Genomic DNA, 22,850 nt, shown 5'->3' on the forward strand with positions numbered 1-22,850 from the left:
TTGGAAACCAAACGGCGGCGGCACCATCAGCATCAACGGCCCCGATTTCAGTGACGAGGGGTACTACCAGTGTCTAGCCAGAAATACTGACGGAATGGTGGCTGTGTCCACAATTGCTTTCTTCCAAAGAGCGAGTAAGTAAACGAGCTGTTAGTGGTGATTCTTTCTTGTTATTCATGAAATATGAAAGGTTTGTGGTACAGATAGATGAAATGCTGTTTTCCAGACCTATTCCAACTGTAAATGCTTAATAAATTGTAATCTTTTGAATGAAATGGATATATTAAGCGAAATAATATAGTTGCTGATTAAATTTTATGTATTGGAATTTCAGATAAAGTACAATTTTCCTTTATTAGGGTGTAACAGTCATCGTAATTTTTAACCTGGACATTTTATAGGGAAAATGATTGTATATTATTCGTATCTAAACACGCTTTAACTCTTTGTTACTCTTAAAAAGTTTGTGAGATTATTTACTCTGTTTTAAAGGGGCTGGGGCTTTTCCTTACAACCAGACAGTAGAAACCAAGGTGGTCCGAGAGGGCGAGAATGTCACCTTGGTGTGCTCAGGAAAACCTCAGTTCCCTTATGCAGCACCTAATCCCTCCATACAGTGGGAGCTGTACACGCCTGCTTCGGGGTCTGTGAAAGAAACCCAGGCCATTATGGCTGATGATAAGAGGAGACAGGTGGACGAGAGTGGTAAGACTAGCACTGAGGGGATTGCGTGCAGCAAGAAAGAAAAAGAGGAAGAGAAGAGAGAAAGAGCGAGAGAGTGAGAGAAGGAGAGAGAGAGGGGGAATAGGAGAGAGGAATGGCGGGAGTTAGGTAAGTAGGGAGGGAGGGAGGGACGGGAGAGAAAGAGAAAGAGAGGGAAGGGAGAGAGAGAGAGAGACCATCTTTAGTTAGTTATTTGTATTATTGCCATGAGGTTTTTTGGCACAATATGTCAGTTAACAAGTTGTATTACAGTTAACATGCTGTATTTTTTATAATATATATATATAATCTAATCTAATTATAAATTAGATTATATATATATATATATATATATATATATATATATATATATATATATAATCTAATTTATAATTATACCTATAATGTGCCACTGACGGTATAAGAATGAAGAGACAGGGTATACATTTGAAAATGTCCAACCAAAATATTTTGCACTCATGTTCACTCTAAAAGTGAATTTTGTTTATTTTACTAAGGAGCTCTGAGGTTTGCATTTGTTACCAGGGATGACTCTCAACCCAACCAGCAGTACAGATGTTCTGCGTATAACTCGTTTCTGAAATTATCCGTTTTTGGAAGTCCAGTTAAACTTTCTGTTGACACTAGTAAGTCTGAGTTATATCTTAATGCTCAATGCAAAGGAGGTTCAAATTAAGTGTTGATGGTTTTGGAATAGAAGTAGATTTCTTGTTTCTTTGAGGTTGCATTCTCAATACAACTGAGTTGATCCACGAACTAATAGATCCGCGGATCATATATGTCCGACCCACTTTAATACTTGTATTATAATATCAGTGGAAATTCTATTCAGTATTCTTAGGGGATTAAACAACCAAATTTTAAGTTCGTCGCCATATTTGATGCGCAGATCAGTTGGTCCGCTATTCTAAATGCAGCCTTAAATTATGGAATTTATTTGATTATAATCATATATAAACTTTATTTATATTGTAATTTTTGTATTTATTTTTCATTTTACTGGATGAGTAAAACCGTTAGTTTTTCCGATACATTTGTTTTAAACCAATTCGTTCATTCTGTGTATTTTAATGAGATCTTAATGTAGTGGTCCATATTATTATTCATCTTAATCATTGTCTTCATAATTACATATCAGCCAATCCACTGACCGTCAATGCCCCAAAGCTGATGTACAAAACTGCACCAGTGCTGTCATTAGGATCATCTGTTGTCTTCTTGAAGGGACAAAACAGAACTCTGAGCTGTATTTTTGCTGGAAAGTAAGTAAAAAGATGCTGTGCATTACAGTAAAAAGACCCGATTTTAGAAAACATGGAGGGGTCAATTAACTTTACTATAATAAAGGGCATTGAGTAGCTTGGCACTTGGGCCATTTTTATAGTCACATTTAGGATGAAGAAAACCAAGATAGGCAATTCATATCTGCGCCCGTACTTGTATTATTTTTAGTGGTCTACTTGTTTATACATATAAGAAAAGACAAAATACCAAGATCTACCCACCCAAAGGGAGCTCCCGTTTAACATCACTTGTTATTGGTGTGAAACAGGTACTTACACTGTTATAAAACAGGGGAGGTTTTTCTTTCAATAGTTTTACGCCAACGACTTGAACTTTTCAATGGGGAAATCTATCAATCTCTTAGATACATAATTTGAGAATCAGTCAAATTTCGCTTCTCAATTATTATGTTCTAATTTTCATTTTTCCTTATTACACAGATCGAGTCTTTACCGTACTGCCAGTTTATATTGTATCGAATTAGACATAGATGTTGGTCTTAAAGATTAGGCTAGTTTTTGGGCTATAAATGCTGGGAAACATGACATGACTCTCGTCACTGACTACATTAGATTCTTAGACCAGGACCAGTTGGTAAAAACGTTCTGGAGCAGGAGGTTGAAATGCCTGTTTATTTTCAGACCTGTCCCCACCATTCGCTGGTACAAATTGGATGCCAATGGCAAGCTAATGACCCCAGATGGAATTGTAGACAAAACCCAAAATCTGGCCATTCAAGTTGTGACCTTTGACCACGAGGGCACTTATCGCTGCACTGGGTCCAATCCGGGTGGTTCTCAGAGTGCCGAAATTCAAGTTGTTGTGGAAGGTGAGGCGATTTTATTTACATGTCTTTTCTCTTTCTTGTTTCCCGTTCTCTAGCCCCTCCTCTCACTTTCTCTCAAGCATAATAACGGGAACAGTATCACTGACATGCTGGTTTCATCTTGTCTTGCCTAGCTGCCCCCTTTTGGACAAAAACTGGGAGACCTAAGGACACCAATGTAACAGCTGGGGATGACTTCACCTTTGAATGTGGCACAGAGGGGATTCCAGCTCCTGACAAACCCAAGTTTTATTCCAATGGTGTGGAATTAGGTAAGGTTTGTCATCACTTCAGGGGTTACCATGAGCCTGTGGAGCTTTGCAGCTGACAGGGAAAGAGTTATTACCTTACACTTGCACACATACACGTCTCCATCGACAAAGAGAGACGCTTCATATGCCCTTTCTGCAGGGCAGAAACCACCAAATAATTTCCAATTGACGACCATACTAAGAAATGCCTGCAAAACTGCATGAACAAAATTACTGGGTGAAACATTTCCCATCCCGTGGACAGCAGACACACTTACATAACTCCCAATGGCCAAAAAATATACTGTCGTCAGACATTATTTCTTACCGGCATCACTTGAACATGTGCACCCCTCTGTTTGTAAACAAACCACTGCACCACTCACAGTCAGTAGCCCCCTCCGCCAGAGGTCTCACGACTGCACGGCACCTGTGCCTGGTAGGCCTACTGAAAAAAAAATGGCAGTAGTTTACACCCTGGCCTGCCAGTTGATACCAAAATTAACCCTAGCAACATACAAGAAATGCCAGGAAAAAAACACTTATTTTCTCTCACTGAACTATATACGTCTATAACAGTCGGTGATTCATTGGCTGATTTAATGGTTTCTGCCCTGCATAGAAGCTCAACGGCGTGTGACGCATTTCAAATGTCTCAGCATAGAAGAGTTTACACGTTGATGGCATAAGTATGATATTCGATGCCGATGATTAAAAAGACGTTTTTAATCAGTTTTCCATATAAAAAAAATTGAAACGTCGCAGAATGTAAACGGCAGTTCAAAACGCTCCCGCCTGTATGGGACACATGTTACGATAATTTGCGCAGCATCAGAGGAGATAGCGAAAAGAAAGCTTCGCCTGTTAAACAATATAATCATACCTATAGAAGATTATAAAAGAGACTGTCAATGTAACAGTGACGTAAAAATTCCAGAGGTATTAATTTTTATATGGTAAAGCTTAGAAACAGCTTAAATTTGACTTTGGACTCCCCTCAATTTGTGTCAATTGCCCCCACCCCCCTCCCCACACACACACACACCACCACCACCACCACCAGTGGTACCGTTAGTAAGACTTTCACAATCTATAGAATTTAACAGTTACAAAAAGAAAATACAATATCTAAGTTAACCCAACATTGGTAAAAAAAATACTAAACATTTATATTACCTCAGAGGTATAACATTCTGTTCCTTTATCAAAAGTCAAAGGAATATGGTCACATGAAATTGAGGTGAATCCTCACCGGTATAAACACGTTCGGTCTCTGAGGCTCTGAGGAAACAAAATGCTTTTTCAGCCTCAATTAGCAAGTGTAATAATTTCGCAATGACCTATTCCATGTTTAATTTGAAAGATCTCAGTCAGCCCAGGATACTGTATGATGAGCAGGAGCCGACCAAGTTTACTCTGAAGAACGTCAGCAAAGCTGATCTACAGGTGTTCCAGTGTAACGTTAGCAACAAGCACGACTACCTCTACGCCAGCGTTTACCTGAACGTTTTATGTAAGTTGAAATGTCCTCTCTTACTCTTAAATGTCTTATCTGGGGCTATGGTTTCACATCCCAGTTAAGAAAGACTATTACCTTATATAACTGTATTGCTTAACTGCTACTGGACCAAAATCAGGCAAGTAGTAATCTAGGAGATGCTACAAACAGGTTATTTGTCATGTTGCAAAAGTTCGATTACGTGCTCTAGCGAATGCGCGCATGCATGCATACACATCTCGCTTACTAGAATCCCTGTAAGGCCTATTCCCGTTTGCTCCATCATAAGATTCAAAATGTCATATTCAATTTGATAATATTTATTGTAGCTGAATTTCTTGTTACAGTTGGTGTCTTGCTGATGTCTTCTCATTTGTTTTTAATCAAAATTTTTCTAGTGAGGACTCAGTTGCTGGTGGAACCTGAACAGAATGTTTCCTATGAAGAAGACAATAAGCCAACCAACGTTAGGTTCAACTGTTCGGCCATAGGTGACCCGATGACGCCGCTGACCTTCACCTGGATGTACAAGTAAGCCTCAAATCAGAGAATAACGTTAGTAACGTGATCTTGAAATACAATTACTAATCTCTGTCATTTAAACACCCTTAATATTGAACGTGTGTGTGTGTGTGTGTGTACACACTGACTGTGCACTGCTACTTCCTGCAGTACGCCAGAAACTGACAAATGGATGCCTCTCCCCGCGGGGGGTCCGTACACCTTCATCATGGACAATGAACATGCAGTGGACTTGGACATAAGTCTGGAGAAGGGGTCAGTCCATGTCCAGTACAAATGTGTGGTGGAAAACGGCTATATGCCAGCGGAGGTGTTGGCCACTTTGTGGAATGAGAATGCAGGTAGGAAGACAGGAAATTTGACTTGAATTTCTTTTTAATTCGCTGATTTTTAAAAATCCATTTATTCATATTTTAATTTAGATTAAGGATCAATTTAATAAATTTTTTATATTAAAATATATGCATGCTTTACTGGCAGTCATTCACATATATATTTTTATGACATTATTTTCAGTTTATTTTTAAAAACGCAATAACCCCTGCAGTGACCATGAGACACATGACAAACCAATTTATGTTTCCCTCTTCAGCCATGTCATAATCTTTGATGAAAATTTGTTTTGTGATCCTGTCGTCACCATAACCCAGCCAATTGCATATGAAGCATAGCTCGTAAAATATACACGTACTGTATATAGTTTGCAGTGAATCGCATTGATTTTTATGCTATTTTACGTACAAAAGTTGGTAGCCATCTTGGGTTATGAAAAATGCTCAGTGTTCCGGAGGTTAGTAAAGCCAAGCTTAGTTGACTTTTCTAACGCAAAACAATTCTTTTTCAAAAAAAAAAAAAAAAAACTTACAGAAAATAACAGAGTGTTGTTCAGATATGGGACCGATGGAAGTGACAACTGAACTATTCGGAGGGCTTACGCCCTCACTTAACATAAGTTGAATGTTTAACAAGCGGATATTTGTAGTTTAGTGTTATGGCTAACGAAAAATCACAATGAACAAAATATTAAATAAGATACCGTTAATTGCCAGTAGACTGATAATACCAGAAATATGCCGATTTCGTTATTTCATCTTCTGCTGTATGTTTTGATGGTCATTTTGTTTTATTTTTTGTAACAGTAACGTGCTAGTATACATCCACGTACCGTATTCCCGACAACAAAATACATGCTGACAGTTTAACGGATAGATACTGCTAGGTAAATATTTACATCTGCTCATATGTTATAACTCTCTATAGGGCCTACCAGTATATCCATTGATCCATTTTTACCTGTATGGACATTGGTGGCTGCTGTTGCTACAACACTTGCACTTTCACTTCTTTCTTCTGTGGTCATCGCTGTAATCGTCAGAAGAAAGAGACGTCAACGTTATGCAGGTATATTGTTTGAATTACTCGGGCTTTTCATTTGAAATAAAAATGCCATATGTATTGCATTTGAACTATTAAAACAAGCCAAACATATTATTTTGTTTTGATTTGATTCAATTTCACTTTTTATTATTTAAATTAAATTAATTTGTTAAACCGTAATAACTCTATATTTATGAATATTTAGATATTGTCCATTAACACAATGTCTTATTCTTACCCTTCAGAAGGCCATGCGTAAAATAATATAAATGCTATTTCTTATAATCGCGTATTTCACTGTTGAACATTGTTCAGAGAGTTTCGACATACATGTATATTGTAATGGCACAAAATATTTGACATTTCACATTTAAAGTACATATGACAAACTAAATGATGATGACGTGATATTTCAGATGATGCTCCTGAAATGAATGAAGAATTGATGCAGGTAGTTGATATTCGTATTTAAAAATAGTAACACTGACCAATCTCAATTGCAAAACACATACGCATTTTAGTTTATTGGAAATCTTTTAAGGTGTTTTGAATATGGAGTGTATAGACAAATCTGGGTGCAAAACTTGCCTCTTTGTCCTTACAGACGCCACCTGCCGGAGTAGGGTCATACGAAATACCTCTGCAGATGAATAATGGAACTTCATTGTCCAGATCGTTACACGGAAAAAATGAAGTGGTAAGGCATCTTTTATAACAATTTTATAAGTTGATAAACTGAAACCTTTTTCACGGCGAGGAATTGATTTTAAAATATTAAAAAAAATTAATTAAATAAGTACTCTTTAGTTACTAAAATAAATGAAGAATGGACGAAGTTTGTTGAGATTTGTGTTTAGTTGCAATAACGGATCTAAAAAAACATACGCATGTTATAGTTTATTGGAAAAGATTCAAGTTATTTTAAATATAGGGTGAATCAGCAGATACCGACAAAACTTGCTTCTTTGTCCTTACAGACGCCACCTGCCGGAGTAGGGTCATACGAAATACCTCTGCAGATGAATAATGGCACTTCATTGTCCAGATCGTTACACGGAGAAAATGAAGTGGTAAGGCATGCCGTATAAAAAATTATTAGCTGACAAACTGAAAGCTTTTTCAAAGCGAGGAATTAATTGGTTTTTTAAATTTAAAACTACTCAATATATATTTGGAAGGCCGATGATGTTCCGATGTACCTAGAAGTTCCAACGCTTAACACGGAGATTCCCAGGACACATGTTAGGGTCCATGCAGAGATAGGCAGTGGATCCTTTGGACAGGTTTATATGGGAGAAATATATAATCAGAATGGCCAAGGAGAGTGGACAGCAGCTGCAGTGAAGACAGTCAGAGGTACATTATTTTATTTTTTCTAACATCTTAATAAAGTATCGTATATATAAACAAGATGGCGATTTAGGATGTTCTCTATAAGCAATTACGAGTCACGTAAGATGTTGTGGTGTATATTTGTGTTCTGTGCATCATGGGGAAATGATACAGTAAAAGTAGAGAGATTGATATTGTGAATAAGTTAGGGGATGATTATACATGTAAGCATAAAGTATAAGTGTTATATAGAATGTACTGTTATAAGATGAAATAGCGCATATATATTGCATATACACTGTAGTATAAAAATAATTGCATGGAGTTATAAAGATAAGAGAGAAACACCATCTTAATATATTTGATAAATAATGTATAGTTATCGAATTCGGATGCGAATAATGTGTTGTCTTGCTAAATTTAGAAAAATGATCCGAGGTAGATAAAGCATCGCATTCTGTGCTAATTAAAGAATAACACGTTTTACAAGATTCACTTGTGTGAATTCTTTTAGATCCTCATGATTCAGCCCTTGTCAAAGATCTCAAAGATGAACTAAAAGTGATGCAAATACTTCGTCCTCATCCAAATGTAGTCACTCTATTTGCGTCTTGCACGCGTGATGGAGGTAGGCTGTACAGTTATCTCTTTACTTTTAAGCGACATATAAATCTTTCCGTTATTGTGAAAACTTCTAATATTAAATCTTCATGTAAGGACAAGTTAAAAGTGCTGGAGTGTAAATAATATTGTGATTTTTTAAAAACATTTGTGTTTGATATTCGTAGTGTGTTTATAAACATGCCGCATAATTACTATACACAATAGGATTTGATTTATTATTAAGGTGTACCAATGATTATCTTGGAATACCTTCCAAACGGAAATCTGCAAACTTCCCTACGAAATGACCGTGCTCGAAATAAGGCAGTGTATAACAACTTATATGGCGCCAGTGCTTCCTTAACGTCACGAGATCTGATGAAGTACGCTGTCGACGTGGCAAATGGGATGGCGTTTCTTTCTTCAATGTCCGTTAGTATACGCTTTTAAAATTTAGTATATACCTTTAGTATTCCGATGAAATTGGTGTTTGGTTTGTATTTACCGTAATGTTTGCACACTGTCCTAACAACACAGGGGCTTTTGATTTCTTATCCCGTTTATTAGACCCTCGCCAGAAATGGTAGTCCGCTAGGAACACAGTACATTCAGTTCCATATATATCACAAATAGTAAACATGATACTTACTGTTTATCCCAACCTGTAGTACCTGTAATTATATAGAACTCCTTTCATTCGTCTGCCAATTAACTTGCCTCAAGGCTGTAGATTAGCTACCGCTAACTTTAGAAATTTATACATCTTTCCTTATTTTTATCTGTTAATTAATTATTCTCAGATTCTGCACAGAGATCTTGCTGCAAGAAATGTTTTATTATCTGACGACAAAAGATGCAAGGTTTCTGACTTTGGTTTTGCTAGGGACGTGATTGAAAGCCACCAGTATGAAATGAAGTCACAGGTATTATATACTACTGCTGGTAACAGATAAAACATCACAAACGTCTCTTTTCCTTTTGGAAGAAAAACATACTTTGGTAAAAGATAAGTGAATAAGTGAATAACCACTTCATACTAAAGTTCCACTTTGGTAGAGAATAGATATCAAAAGCTCAAAACGTGTAGCAAAAGAGCTTTTGACCTCTAATAACTTGGTTACAGAATCGAAACTTGTTTTTATGTCATGTGAATTTGATATGAAAATGGTAAAATATGTAGACCTTGTTAAATTATTCTGACCATTCTAAATTCTTTCTAGGGTCGTGTTCCAGTACGATGGATGTCTCCTGAAGCTCTAAATGACCAAATATTTACCTCCCAGTCTGATGTCTGGGCGTATGGTGTCTTGTTATGGGAGATTGTCACATTGGGTAAGGCCCTATATGTTGAATAAATACTAATGTTTTTGTGCAGTATAATGGGAATCATCCAAGATTGTCCAAAGTCTCGTGTATGGTGATTTCTTGTGGGAGATTGCGACAATGGTTAGGGTCTTATATATGAAGTGAATACTAGAGGTTATGAAGTATTTGGAGGGAAGTGGGAGAGAGATAATGACAGGCTAACAAGTGCGGTGATTTTCAAGCTTACAACATATTTCTACGGATATTTTTCTGGCCGTTGTCTCTTAACATTTTATGGAATTCTATTTTAAGGAAGTCTATTGCACTTTAATACAAATTTATGTTTTGCGTCTCTCTTTTGTGTTGCTTACTAAGTCGGCATTCCTGCCGTTTAGAGTTTCAGCGTTATCGCTAAAATGATAACGTCACCTCCCGCGGATTCTCGCGGATTCTCTCACTTTTCTAGTCTCGTATGACGCGACGCATTGCCTCCAACTTCGTTTATTTTTTGTATCTTTTGTGTTCCCCTTTGCAAATAATATTCTTAGAACTTCTTATATTTAGGCTGTATTCCTTACCCTGGTATGTCAGCTGAGCAAGTGATGAGAAAGATAACCAACGGATACCGGATGCCAAGACCACAACATTGTTCACAGGACATGTAAGAATATGTGGCAAAATAGTTTGAAAGGATTTCAACATTAATCAACCAAGAAGAATAAAATTCATGAAAATGTAGGATTCAAAACCATTTGGTGTTTGTTTATCAACATTATGCGCCATTTGTTCGTTTATCAATAATACACGCAATAAAAATATGGCGAACGCTTCTGTTTGAAAAATGCATTCTTTGTATCTATAACTGCGTACCACTTTATAATTTTTTCTGCAATCACTCTGATAACGGTTACATATGTATGCCAATTTGGAAATATAAGTCGTGGGTTCGTATTTTCAGGTATGGTATCATGCTGTCTTGTTGGGAGGGGGCACCGAACGCACGACCTTCTTTTAAGGATTTAACAAGTTCATTGAACGAATTACTGGTTGCAGATTACGATGTCTTGACCTTTGGAGAGTTTGAAGAAGCATTGTATGATAATGTGGACAAATGTGATGGTGACGAAAAGTGTTAAATGCATTATCCATCAAGTAAGCGAATCCTTGAACAGAATCAGTTCCAAAAGTATGCTGAAAATCTGCGTTCACTATGCGTCGACCAAGACTTCATCTCGCCCTTCTTTCAGCATGCAACTGTCTACATGCCAAAAAGAGTTTAAAACTGAATTCATGTGACTATCAAAAGTTTATGGTCTGCGTAGGTTGTCGTTAAATGGATAATAACTCTTCGTATGAGATCTATATTTCACAATAAAAACATTGTGAACAACTCATAAAAATATAATATATTCTGTTGTACAAGAAAAACGGCAGTTACAGCTATTATTCTGATATCCGAGCTTGTCTTTAGACCATGTGACCTCCCTTGATGACAATACTGTGTTATAATCTCTTAAGAGATTATTTAAAAAAAACAATCTTTTTAGAAAAAAAAAACAGGGACTAACTTTGAATGTAAAAATGGATGTACTAACCTACGGGAAATTTGTTGTTTACTCCAGGAAAATTCAATTTTTGGCCAAAACGAAGAGTTATTATCCCTTTAACTTAGTTTTACCTTATTGAATTTAGTAAGATAAATGTTACCTTACAGAGTGCCGTATTAAGAGTAGAACCTTCTATCCCTCTCCTAGGAAAAAACTCATTGTTGTGTTTAATGGTACTTTTAGCCTAAGATCTAATATACTCTGTTTATTAGATCTTAGATTTAAGTAACCCTGTTCTTGTTCCAGTATGCAGGACTGTAAGATTGCGATAGTTGCGACAGGAAGACGCACTGTGGTTGCACAAACGGACCAATTATTGGCTTTGTGCATATCAGTTTTCATCCGTATTCAGAGCGGTTTTGGTTGAAATAAGATGTTTTAATCATGCAGTATTAATCATGCAGTATTACTCAAGTAGAGAAAAGAGGGAAAGAACAAACATTCGACATAATTTGGGTATAAATTTTAAAGATTGACATTGAGTCCATAGGCATACTCATCAGCTAGTTTAAAGAAAGTACAAAAACAAAGAAAGTGGTTAAAATGTCTGATATATTCCACTTTATTATTTCAAAACGTATGGCATATTATCATTCAAACTGTTTGTAAGTACATGATTTTAGTGCATGATCTGTGGAAATCTAAAATTAAATAACTCAAATTTCTACATCAAATGGTTTAATGCTGTTCTTGTCTAGCGATGAGATAGCATGTTACAAGTACTGTTTCACTTAAATTTAGTTTTGAGTTTGAAATTAAGGAGCACAGACTATTTATTAAACGTTATGGCATTTATGTACATGGCTTTGTGTTGATATATTTGCTTTATCTATCATTTCGTTTTTATTTATCAGTTTTCATACACGAAAATGTCCTAAATTGTACATTCCTTCATTTTAAACAATATAGAATGGATCACTGGATTATGTACTGTGCTTTTTCTAAAATTCTACAACACGTGCTGTAGATTTTGATGGCGTTAGGATAATTGCGTGCAATCATTTTGTATACAATGGACTTCAACTGTACTCATTTTGTGCTGAACACCTTCATAATAAATCGATTTTATCTACAGAAATATAAACCCATGTTATTACTGGTTGAAGTGTGATATCCTCAGTAACATGTGATGCTGTTCTTCAAGGGTGTGTATTCAAATGCAATCAGCTTATTAGAATGAAGAATTCTGGATGTTTCGTTATTGAAACTTTGGATGGGTTCTGCAGCATCAACGGCATCAGGCCTGTCGTCTGCTTTTGCTTTCAGTGTCATTTCAACACGTCTCGACCGACGTGTAATTCTGGTGATCTTTGTGATCAGGATAATGAGTTCTGCTTCCGTCATTCGGTATGTTCGCACGAGCCTTGTTGTAGTGGCGACCGTAGTGAGATGTAACTTCCGGTTTCCGTTGGCCACTTTCCTTACTCCCTTCAGATAGTAATAGTGCCTAAAACGTCTCACCTTCTGAGGCAAACCATACTCTTGTGGGTTTATCAAAAGTCGGGATTCAGGATATAAATCTTTGATTTTTAAATTTGCTGCCTCAGTGTCTGAAAAATCGGCTTCAAATCGAAGACAACCAATATCTCCCATCAGTCCATTTCTCGGTAAATTTATGTCCAAGGGAATGAAATGTCCATCATCTGTCGCGCCGTTTCTTACTAACTCTGTAGCAGGATTGTCACACGTGTCCTTTGGTACTAAATCTGTACACTGCCCTTGGCCATTCGCTGTCACACTGGGTTGAAGTAACAGAGTAACCTCAGGCGTGCTGCTTTGAGATTTTTCACCGTTTATATTTTTGCCATTTTTTACAGGGCCACTGCCATTCGTTATCATCCCCCGACTCTTTATTGTTGTTGGTGATTTAGTATAGAACCCAACGTAGGTATTAAGGATAGAAACCAATGAATATCGTCCACCCATTTTAATACAGTGTTGTTATCAGTGGTTTAGGTTCGACATATATCTAGATTGCCTCCATAGCTCCAATCGATTTATGATAACGTTGACTGTGCCAAGGTAATCATCTGTAATGAAGAAAACAATAAGTCGTTACTCAGTATATTGGTTATAATTCAATCGCTGCATTGATTGTGCAGGTGACCATACATTACCTTTTACATAACATTTTCGCCTGTGTGTGTGTGTGTGCGTGTGCGTGTGCGTGTGCGTGTGCGGTATGTCTGTGTGCGTGATTTTTAAGTACAGACGTACCTGTATATTTGTGCCTTTGCTGATGCATATGCGTATTTGCATACCTGTGTTTCAGTGCATCCTACCTGAGCTCAATCGGTATAAATAAACCAGATCTAGGAACCACATGCGTGAAAATACAAATAAGCAAACTCAGGTATAACATCCTTAACCAATGTCACTGCATCTACCTTGCTAATGTTTGATGGAACTCTTGGCGTTCACTAAATAAGCAAAATGAGCTTCCAACAGCAATGAAGACTCGCAAGGAAAGGTAGGCAACACAGCTTATATAAACGCGAGCTACTAAGAGCCTTCTGCAGAGAAAATCGATCTTTATTTTTCTGAGCAGACTTCCGTTTTGCGTGGTCGCTCCAAGGCATTATAACACCTCGGCGTATACTCGGTGCATTTAACTTATGAACATCTGCTCAGCTTTCAGAGGAAAAGGATAACGTTGTGATAGGATATCACGTAAAGATGCTCCCTGGATGCCAGGATTTATTTTAACATCTGTCTATGGTTAAAATGGCATCTAGTTGATCTTAGCTTCCGTATTACGTTTTTGATTCAGCTTGAGCGAGATGATTTAATGACTTTCGGTTTGAAATCTCACCTCCATATCTTAAGTGAAGTCACTTTTGTTTTACACACCTAGTTGCGAAGAGCCCTTTTTCAGTGCTCTAAGCTACATCAGGTCCGAAGCTAGCAATTTTAAAAGGGGCTATTGATCTTTTAATAAACAAACCATTTTACCTTCTTAGTCGAACATACTTGAAGAACGTCATATAGAACCTAGATCTAAATAAAGTTTTAATTCAGAGCGCATAAGATTCAGCGAAAAGAGAGGTTCGTTTGACACCCACCCCCGAACTCCCCTTTTCTACAGACCTGTGCGTCTATCATGTTTTTAATATTATATTTATTTCACTTACCTTTTTATTTCTTAGTTTTTCCTATATAAAATGTTCAATATAAATTCTGAGGTGGTCTAACCGTAAATTACAGTTTAAAATATGAGAACGGCCCAAGAACTAATTTGTTCAGGTTCAGTTAATGCATCTCATTCTCCCCAAAAAGCACCTCTGCAAGTCTATAATTTCTCACCTGGTCAAATGAGTTACATTTGCATCACACATCTCAACTTGCACACAATGCTATTACTGTATTAACTATCTGATACTGCGTTACATGCGGTAAAATCACGAGGGTCTTTGTTAACTGCTAGGTTGGAAGCCAACATTTTCAAAGATAAGGATTTTTTTTCTAAGGAAGCGGACTTTTATTTTACCGCGAAACTTACGTATAGAACGTAGATATAATGGAATAGAACCTAGATAAAATTTAGATTTAGCTAACGACATTTTAACTTATTGATCCATCCTTACCTTTAAAATAAAGCTACCTGTAAATAATTCCTGGTCAAATTTTAGCCTGGAGTAAGTACTAGTACAACGTACATGTAGCTGCGAACGTTTTACAATGGTAGCAGATATTTCTAACCTCAGATCTAGTGCTGTACATGTACACTGCACATGTATTAAATTGTGCTGTACAATCTTGTCCTAGCTGCCAACTCAACGTGACACCAGGGTCCTTGTGTTGACGTGTTCACGCTCTGGTGACTGTAATTAGTAGCCGCCAACACAGACGTGTGGTCAGCTGCCTAATTATCTACCTGGAGCTACTACACCTGAGCTTGTTCAGTTACTGATAGGGTCATTACACCAACTGTGAGAGACGCGCATATGTATCAGGCGTGCGTGGAGCTATTTAAATGTGTGTGGTGGGTGTGCATTAATAAAGAAGTGAGTGCGCACGTACATGCATATTTGCATGGGGCGCGTGCCTGTGTGTTTGCGTGCGTCTGTGTGTTTATGTGTGTTTTGGGGTGGGGAGTAACGGCAATGACAAGGTCCTTACATGTATTTCAAATAGACAGGGACTCTTCACCCCACAGCCCGACCTCATCCTGCGCTTAGGACTGACTTGGTATAAAAAATTCAAGGGCCTCGCCCCCCCCCCCCCCGCCCCCCCCCCCCCCCCCCCCCCGCCACCCACACACACACACATAGCTGTAGCCTTCCTCCGACTCCTACGCCTATGATTTATGTACTAGTAAAACCCTATTTAAGATTCACATTTACAGGTGTATGACTTATTTGAAACCTGTGTTCCCCCACCGTGCTGAAAGAACATTATATAACAGGTGGAAGGGACTTCATCATGTCTTTATTATCGACCAACCGTGCTACAGGTAAATATACATTCCGCAGTCTTACTTCATTACCCAGATTGCTGTCAGAAATACAGTGGAGTAAATACAATGTGAATAGGTGGATAGGTCTTCTGCGAATAAAATGGCCCTATTCAATCTTGCTTGCCTTCTCCGACCATTTCGTTACTAATTAAATCACAAAGCTGCAGCACTATCTTGGCAAAAATCAGATAGTGATCGTGCCGAGTTTGAAGGAATATTTTTTTCGTTCGCACTCTAGTTGACTTTTGGAAAATCATTCAAACAAATACACAAACACACACACACACACACACACACAGACACACGGAACCATTTACTCATTAACACAAAAGCGACCAGGCTTAGCCTGAATGTTTGAAACTTTAAATAAATATTTACTACGACAGCAAATTTTAAGTCTCACCTACTGCTCCGTGTCAACCTGAACTTCAGCTGTGGAATGGGCAACTATCCCTTTAGCAAGCTGTTGTTTTGATTCCCCCCTCTCCGCGAATGGCCTCTTGTCACGAGAGTATTGTTTGTGGGCGTGGGGGGTATAATTAGAGCATCGATGTCAATGTCATTCGCCCTTATCGGAACAAGCTATTTATCTCAGCTATCATTTCGGCAGTCGAGTATTCTCTTTTGTCTCTTCTCACAAATACCTGTGCAAGCCTCACTGAGTCAACAACTTAAGCCAGTGTGCTATATTAAAAAATATTTGCGATGATAACCAGGAAACTATATTGTTAACTGGTACTATTTTGGAAATGAAGATATCTTAATACAGTCATTAACCGCGACTGGAGGGTATTTATTGTTGGGCATGGACTATGCTCTGATATCCGGGCCCCACTAAAATACTTATAAAATCACACTGTGGGACAGAATTCATGTAACAGACTACTATAGCCTACCCTGCAGTCAGAGAGTAGGCACGTACGATGTTCAGGTTTACGACCACTGTTTATGACTGGGCAGAGTTACATAACATGATGTCCTTATCTTTATGATACTTTATTATAAATCGGGCTATACATTTGTATCGGTATAGCGACGAATGGACGGCAGAGCGACGAATAAAAGCCTTTTGGGCACAAGAGACATGACTATGAGTAGGTGTCACTGGTTAGATTAGATTCAAGAAGCCAAACGCGATTAAAATGAAATTATATCTGTAAACAAGATGAATGAGGAGCATTAAATGAAAATATTAAAATATTAATTCATTCAACGAAGGAGATGTTACGCGAATAAGTATATTGCAAAATGTTCCAAAAAATTAAGTAGAGTTTTTTTTCATAAAACCAAGGCGGTTTAAGAGACTTCCTCGATAAAACTAAAATTATTCCATAATTAACATGCCTGTGTGTTTTAAAGTCACCATAACGCGTGAACTATGCCGAAGAGACTCCATATCAAATTTACGTACCTGTGAAACTACATCCACGGCGGTAGAGCTACACCATCGACCGCAGCTCTTAAACAAAGAAAAAATCTATCCGTAATCAAATGAAACTCTCACGATTACACTAAAAAGGAGACTCGACCCTTTCGCATAAATATCGATCTCTTTATTAGTATAATAGCCGTATAATTATCAGCGTCGCTCGATTGAAGCCCCACGGGAGTTTCTTTATGGAATATCATTAAGTATTAGCTCACTTAATCCTTTGTTTTGCTATTGCCTCTTGTCTTTTATATCGACAGAATTTGTTTTCCGTTAGTGTTGGATAACATCTAATTAGATTAGTACAATGAGACTGCCAATCATTGGTGTGTGTTTTAGCTACGTTAATAGTATTTGTTTACTAGTTAAAGGCATAAGTGGTGAATTATTGGAGCAAAACATTCCATAAAACTGAATTTGATCGGGTTAGCGATTCGTAAGCCCTTTTTTTCCCATAAGGACTAGCAATGATGTTAACCTAATGTCATTTGGCTAGCCGTTCAACTTGCTTCTCGTATGTATTATAATGGATCAGGTTTCTTTTCTTTTTTTTTTTTTTTTTTTTTTTTTGTTGTTGTTGTTGTTGTCGGGAGGAAATCAAATAACAAACGGCCATTAAAATTTTAGAGGTGATCCATTCACTAATTAAATGGTTAATTTATAATAATTAGAATTGAGGTTGCTGAGGTTTGCGTAATCTGAGTGCTTTTCAAGGTCAGCACTGCACAGTGCCATTGAATCTATTTTTCTCGAGAGGAGAGTTTAAATTATTTTAATTCCAAAGGAGTTTAAATAAGTAACGCGCGCCTTGCATGTGACCTCAAGGCATGCTTGAGAAGGGTTTGTCGTTTGCCAACTGAACGGTATGAATCAAGAGTCGAATTTTGAAATGAGCTGTATGAGCTAGAGTGTGTTTGTGTATGCGAGTTTGTGTGTGTGTGTGTGTGCGTGTGTGTGTGTGTGTGAGAGAGAGAGAGAGAGAGAGAGAGAGAGAAATTCAAAGTTTGATTACACTTTACCAATGTTGCGTGTAGCACTATTACATGTGGATTTCACGTTATTGGTAGACTGCATGCATGCACATGTACCAGAAGGTCTGCACATCTCTTGTTGTCTCTCTGTGTTTGTGAACATACAGTGTATGTACATGCACGTGCGCACGTTATGGAATGGTGCACGCGTACCCGTCTCTATGGTGATCATACACGTGAATATCAGATTATCCCGACATCACAGTCAATGGCCACTGCGGGAGGGGGAAGAAGAGGGAAATGATGTGTAAGACCTATAATACACAATGCACGATACGTACATGCATATTTATATCAGGGGCGTAACCAGGCATACGCACGGATGCACTGTGCGTACAATTTTTGAGCCAACCATGATATTATTCTCCATAAATTTAGTGTATTTTTCACGGAATATAATCGTACCTGAGAATTTTCAAAATCTGTGCGTACAATTTTAAAAGGTCTGGTTACGCCCCTGTATATGATAACTGCATATGTATAAAATGAACTTTTATTGAACACCACTATCCAAGAAATACTTTTAAATAGTTTGTTGACCCTTACCCCGAAATGTGTGACCCCTCACTGCGAGTATTAGTATAATGAGAACAAGGACACCTGGCTGGCAAAACCACTGGGTGCAAGATTTAGGCCACAGGAAATGAACACAGTTTCTGGTCTTCCCGCACGTCACGCAGTTACCTGATACAACAACATACTGGGATGAATACCTTTACTATCTACTAGATTTTAAAGATATCTACATTTTTTGGCAGTAATATTCTGTGATTTTTTCATGGTTCATGAGCATTCATAACATTTTATTGTTGACAGAGTTTATTATATACTTGTTCAAAGTACAGCAATACACATGTAGGTCAAATAAATAATTATAAAAGGTTGAAAATATAGTTTACACCGAGTGAAGTTTGATAACGTCCAACTGAAAGACTGTCCACTATAACGTCGAATAATTGTGTCCGGTGTAACGTGACAGAGAGTCCCCCATGACAGAGAGTCCGCTTCCCATTCATTTGCACAGGTAAGCCTCGCACTAGATTTTGACCCACTTAGCTCAGGCTAACCCTAACCATTATAACTAACTGGAGGGCGGACTTTCTGTTACAAGGACCCTCAGTTTTGTCACACCTGGCTAGCCTAATCCCCGTCTCTAAGCATGTGTTTAGGTGATATCCAGATATCATATCAGCATTGACAAAACCCCACGATGACTCGCGATAGTAAGTCGTCGTTGTCTTCTGTTTTACCAAAACTGGTTCTGCTTTTAACTTTTCATACAATAGTATCTGGTGCAACCGTCCCGAAAGATGTTTACGACAAGAAAATGCAGCTGTCCCATCTTTTGTTTTGGATAGAAGATTTAACTCAGATTCTGCACGCGGAGTGCCCGTCATTTGTTGGAGCCATCGCCGGGCAAACGTTAATCGGCAGACGACAGTTGCAAAGCGCAGGAAACGACCTCGTGCGCCTGGAGCTTGAGATTCGACTGGCTGAAAAACGACTGGATTATTTAATGGAGGAATACACAAAGTGTAAAGGATCGCAAACCGTGAAACCAGCCGCGAGTGAAAAACCCTCACCTCAACCCGTGACGGCAGCTACTACTACGACCTCCCCCAAAACAGGTAGAAATATGTCGTCTTTATTTTTCTAAAATATATCAGTTATAGGAATTAGCCCATCCAAAATAATAATAATAATAATAATAATAATAATAATAATAATAATAATAATAATAATAAGATGATGATAAAGAAGAAGAAGAAGAGAAAAAAATCGATGATGATAATGAAGAATAATTAAACACTTAGCACTGCATTTTGATTTATCCTCCAGCATGGCCTTAAAATATGTTAAAAGAACTTCCTCGCTGTAACCATTGGCTGTAAGAAGCTTTTGGTGTTTTAGTCGAACAATTTTTTAAGATTTGTCATCAAATAGGTGAAAAAGCAATTCTGTTCTTTGACTACAAAAATCGATTCATCTGTAAAAAGCCTATCCCTTTAACATTGCACTTTGATTTAGAAAAAAAGTTAGGTAGATTCTGTAGGGGATTTTCAAACACTTCAAACACTTCAAACACAACTTGAACTAAAATTGTACAGGTATTTCAGGTATCCGTCATCACAGAGTTTACTATGTTGGCATCGTGGAGACATATTGGGATTACGCTCCAAATGGTAACCTGGTCAGCCAGAAACTAGACAAGTGAGCACATGCACATTTACACTCTAGATTATCTTTCTAAAGGAAAGAATATTTTAACGTACTAATGGCCGACTCAAATTGACAAAATAGTCAGACTTATGTCATTTTATAAACCGTCTCAGAAACTTTTTTATCTGGCAAAACTTCTTTTGTGTTTCAATTATTAATTAATTAATTATTTGTGAACAGGGCTGCCAACAAGTACCTCAATAGCTCTGCATACCTGGGTAAAGTTTTCAAGAAGGTCGTCTACCGGGAGTATGAGGACTCCAGTTTCAGCAAGCAGAAGCCCCACCCTCCCCACCTTGGTGTACTGGGGCCCATCATCCGCGGCGAGGAGGGAGAGAACGTCACGGTCTACCTGAAGAACATGGCCTCGCGTCCGTACTCGATGCATCCCCACGGTGCCGCCTACCTGAAAAAACACGAAGGTAATCATCTTGAAGCGTCCTGACTGAGGCCGCATTCACAACAAAAGTTGATCCGCGGACTAAAGGATCTGTGGATCAAATATGGTCGACCCACATGAAAGCTTACCTCGTAACTCCCCGGGAAATCTCTTCATTGCCTATTAGTCGATTTTGCGACAAGCTTTTAAGTGGGTCGGCCATATTTGATCCAAGGATCTGTTAGTACGCGGGTCAATGTGAATCTGAATGTGCCCTAGGTAAGTTACTTGTGACCACACGGTCCGGGCACTGACTAGGATAAATCGACAAGAGTACCCAAGAAATGTGGCGCTGTCCTCAAACATCCCAAACACACGCGTACCTATCAAAGCGGCGTGGGAACGCGGCACATGTCATCGAAGACCTGTGGCCCAGTAATATTGCCCGTTTAAAGTAATCTTAAACGGGCAAGATTACTTTAAACATATATGAAGTTAGACTTAAGTAAGAAGTGGACTTAATTCATCTTAACGGTCCCTTTAGCTTGTCAGGTTTCGAAAAAGTCAGCAATAGGCGGAAATGCTCCATATAGCGGATACCAATACCCATCCCTTAATGCTCTATTTCAGCGTTTAGATAAGCCTATCCAATTATTCAGTACGTATCATCCACACGTATTTGTTATGTCCAAATATTGTTTGGTCCCCTGCGTTGACACCAAAGCGGATTATCAGATTTCGCTCCCTTTTTACTTAGTTTTAAATATGACATACGCTAATCTACTAACTGTGATGAAGCTCGTCTTATTCTTGACACTAGAACATGAGAATCACATTCTTTGTATTTAATTGAATAAGAAATACATTTACATATTAACGTTTTCTACATATTGGTCACAACCTTTATGATTTCAGGAGCTCTCTACATAGATGGCACCAGTGGTCAAGACAAACTGGACGACGGTGTTAGGCCGGGGACAGTGGTCCGACTGGACTGGCTGTTGCGATCAGAGACGAAAGGGGAGCCCGCTACTGGTGATGAAAACTGCGTTCCCTGGGTGTACCACTCACACGTGAACCCCATTAGAGATGTGGCGGCCGGCCTTAAAGGATTGCTGTTAATCTGCAGACCGGGTGGGTATAATGTTCAAATCATCGAAATAAATGAATGAATAAATAAATAAATGAATAAATAAATAAATAAATAAATAAATAAATAAATAAATAAACTGACGTATGTCTACATGTACACATGGAGTTAGACTTTCTCAACAGAACTCACGTGATGTACAACTGTAATTTTCTCTAAAGACATGTTTTGACAAATCAAATATGTACGATTTTTAAGAATACGTCATTTGTTGTAGCAGTTGAGAGGCGCTATTAAATCAAACTCACCAATACATCCCATATTTTAATTGTAAAGCATGTTTGAAAAACAAACTCTTTTTGAATCTATCCAACATATAACGTCATCATATCATTAATGGTTGTATTTAATCTTAAGGTACGCTTGATGCTAATAATAAACGCAAAGACGTCGACAAAGAGTATCTGCTCTTATCCCACATTATTAACGAATACACAAGTTGGTATCTGGACGAAAATATCGGCGACAGAGCTGTCAATCCCGAAAACGAGGCTTTCCAAGAAGCGCTTCACTTTCATACCATAAATGGGCGTATCTATGGCAACGTGCCAGGTCTTGACGTCTGCGTCGGCGAGAAGGTTGCTTGGTACTTTGTTGGCCTTGGCAACGAGGGAGACATCCATACTCTGTCGTTCAATGGACAGACACTGGAGTATAACCACCACAGGTTGGCCCAATATGTTATAACACACACACAAAAAAAAAAACATATAGTTTTTATTATGATAAAAAAGTAGTTAAGAATTACGAATTAGGATGACAGTGTTATAAATTAAAACAATTTGGCCCTAGCATAACAGCACAGTCACCAAAAACCCTTTTAAAAATGAGCATTTAATCTTTGAGATTTAACATTT

At 38.0% G+C, this 22,850-nt stretch overlaps 2 protein-coding genes and 1 long non-coding RNA gene across 4 annotated transcripts in view; 2 read left to right on the forward strand and 1 right to left on the reverse strand.

The window, feature by feature from the left end:
• On the forward strand, window positions 1-13,364 carry LOC106161313 (fibroblast growth factor receptor 3-like). The gene is made up of 20 exons (XM_086995206.1): window positions 1-134; window positions 493-705; window positions 1,221-1,349; window positions 1,862-1,985; window positions 2,649-2,836; window positions 2,968-3,105; window positions 4,448-4,597; window positions 4,981-5,113; window positions 5,255-5,445; window positions 6,365-6,505; window positions 6,898-6,932; window positions 7,086-7,178; window positions 7,459-7,551; window positions 7,660-7,837; window positions 8,328-8,441; window positions 8,661-8,848; window positions 9,217-9,339; window positions 9,637-9,748; window positions 10,286-10,382; window positions 10,680-13,364. Exons 1-20 carry the CDS (start codon window positions 95-97, stop codon window positions 10,855-10,857), a joined length of 2,658 nt encoding a protein of 885 aa, XP_086851332.1. The 5' UTR covers window positions 1-94; the 3' UTR covers window positions 10,858-13,364.
• Window positions 11,867-16,670, reverse strand: LOC106161285 (uncharacterized). Its single transcript, XR_015331014.1, has 2 exons — window positions 16,188-16,670; window positions 11,867-13,358 (listed from the first exon to the last, which is right to left on the reverse strand). It is a non-coding gene; the product is annotated as an uncharacterized LOC106161285 (long non-coding RNA).
• LOC106167262 (hephaestin-like protein) overlaps window positions 13,765-22,850 on the forward strand; it is a 17,602-nt gene continuing 8,516 nt past the window's right edge. The window contains exons 1-5 of one of the 2 annotated variants that reach the window (XM_086995204.1): window positions 13,765-13,798; window positions 20,362-20,455; window positions 20,645-20,886; window positions 21,759-21,977; window positions 22,351-22,660. In XM_086995204.1, coding sequence (XP_086851330.1) covers window positions 20,826-20,886; window positions 21,759-21,977; window positions 22,351-22,660 — 590 coding nt within the window. In that variant the 5' untranslated portion in view covers window positions 13,765-13,798; window positions 20,362-20,455; window positions 20,645-20,825. Of the gene's footprint in view, window positions 13,799-19,383; window positions 19,873-20,361; window positions 20,456-20,644; window positions 20,887-21,758; window positions 21,978-22,350; window positions 22,661-22,850 lie in introns of those variants that run through there. The other variant, XM_086995203.1, reaches the window with a different exon arrangement.

This window comes from Lingula anatina, chromosome 9 (assembly GCF_051362555.1).
Source record: "Lingula anatina isolate TDL-2025a chromosome 9, LinAna3.0, whole genome shotgun sequence".
Classification (NCBI taxonomy): Eukaryota; Metazoa; Brachiopoda; class Lingulata; order Lingulida; family Lingulidae; genus Lingula; species Lingula anatina.

Excerpts from the sequence above, each read along its gene's own strand:
- LOC106161313 (XM_086995206.1), top strand. The coding sequence starts at position 95 with ATGGTGGCTGTGTCCACAATTGCTTTCTTCCAAAGAGCGA. Across the intron at positions 6,506-6,897 it reads GAGACGTCAACGTTATGCAG|ATGATGCTCCTGAAATGAAT; the intron begins GTATATTGTTTG and ends GTGATATTTCAG. Across the intron at positions 7,179-7,458 it reads TACACGGAAAAAATGAAGTG|ACGCCACCTGCCGGAGTAGG; the intron begins GTAAGGCATCTT and ends TTGTCCTTACAG.